This window comes from Perkinsus marinus (genome assembly GCF_000006405.1).
Source record: "Perkinsus marinus ATCC 50983 genomic scaffold scf_1104296944072, whole genome shotgun sequence".
Lineage (NCBI taxonomy): Eukaryota > Perkinsozoa > Perkinsida > Perkinsidae > Perkinsus > Perkinsus marinus.
In genome coordinates, this window is record NW_003211575.1 from 1 (window position 1) to 593 (window position 593).

At 53.3% G+C, this 593-nt stretch overlaps 1 protein-coding gene across 1 annotated transcript; it reads right to left on the reverse strand.

Annotated features, from left to right (window-relative positions):
• Nucleotides 1-108: 108 nt before the first annotated feature.
• Pmar_PMAR013214 (hypothetical protein) lies at nucleotides 109-379 on the reverse strand (the record flags this gene model as incomplete). Its single annotated transcript, XM_002780792.1, has 1 exon — nucleotides 109-379. A coding segment is annotated over one exon (271 nt), but the record flags the coding sequence as incomplete, so codon positions are not given.
• Nucleotides 380-593: the final 214 nt, after the last annotated feature.

A 593-nucleotide genomic window follows, 5' to 3' on the forward strand; every position in this document is an offset into this window, starting at 1 on the left:
AGTGACAGCCACCTCATCCGGTCACAGCAGCTGTACTGGCCGCTACTGTGGCATCGACAGTAGCTTCAGAACCAGTCGTACTCGTCGCTTCGGGAGCTGCTGTCGTACCTTCTTCGCTTGTAGCGGCCTCAGTGACCTCATCCGTGACTGCAGCAGAGGATGTGGAACCTCGGAGAGCCTCAGTCGGTACACTCGTGCCGCAGAAGCACGGGGCATCCGAGCCGAAGCAGGTGCTCGGCGTCTTCCAATACTTACAATATGACCCAGGGTAAGTTGTGGCACACTCTGTGTCGCAGTCATTGGCGTTGCCCGTCACGGAATTGATGTCCTGGAAAGCACAGAGAGCGACGAAAACAGCGGAGAAAGTCCGTGAAGCCATCATAGATAAATGCAAATGAGCGGCGGTAAGCTGAGACTAACTGGATGACTAAGAAGGCACATTTCGAGTGTGACTCGCACAATCGGCGACTCACGAGCTGTCATAACATCCACGATCCATAACCTTGATGACTGCGTCTCATTAGTTGTGGCGAGCATACGTATCGTCCACTCGTTTCACAAGATACTTTGCTCAGTGCGGTATACACTCATTG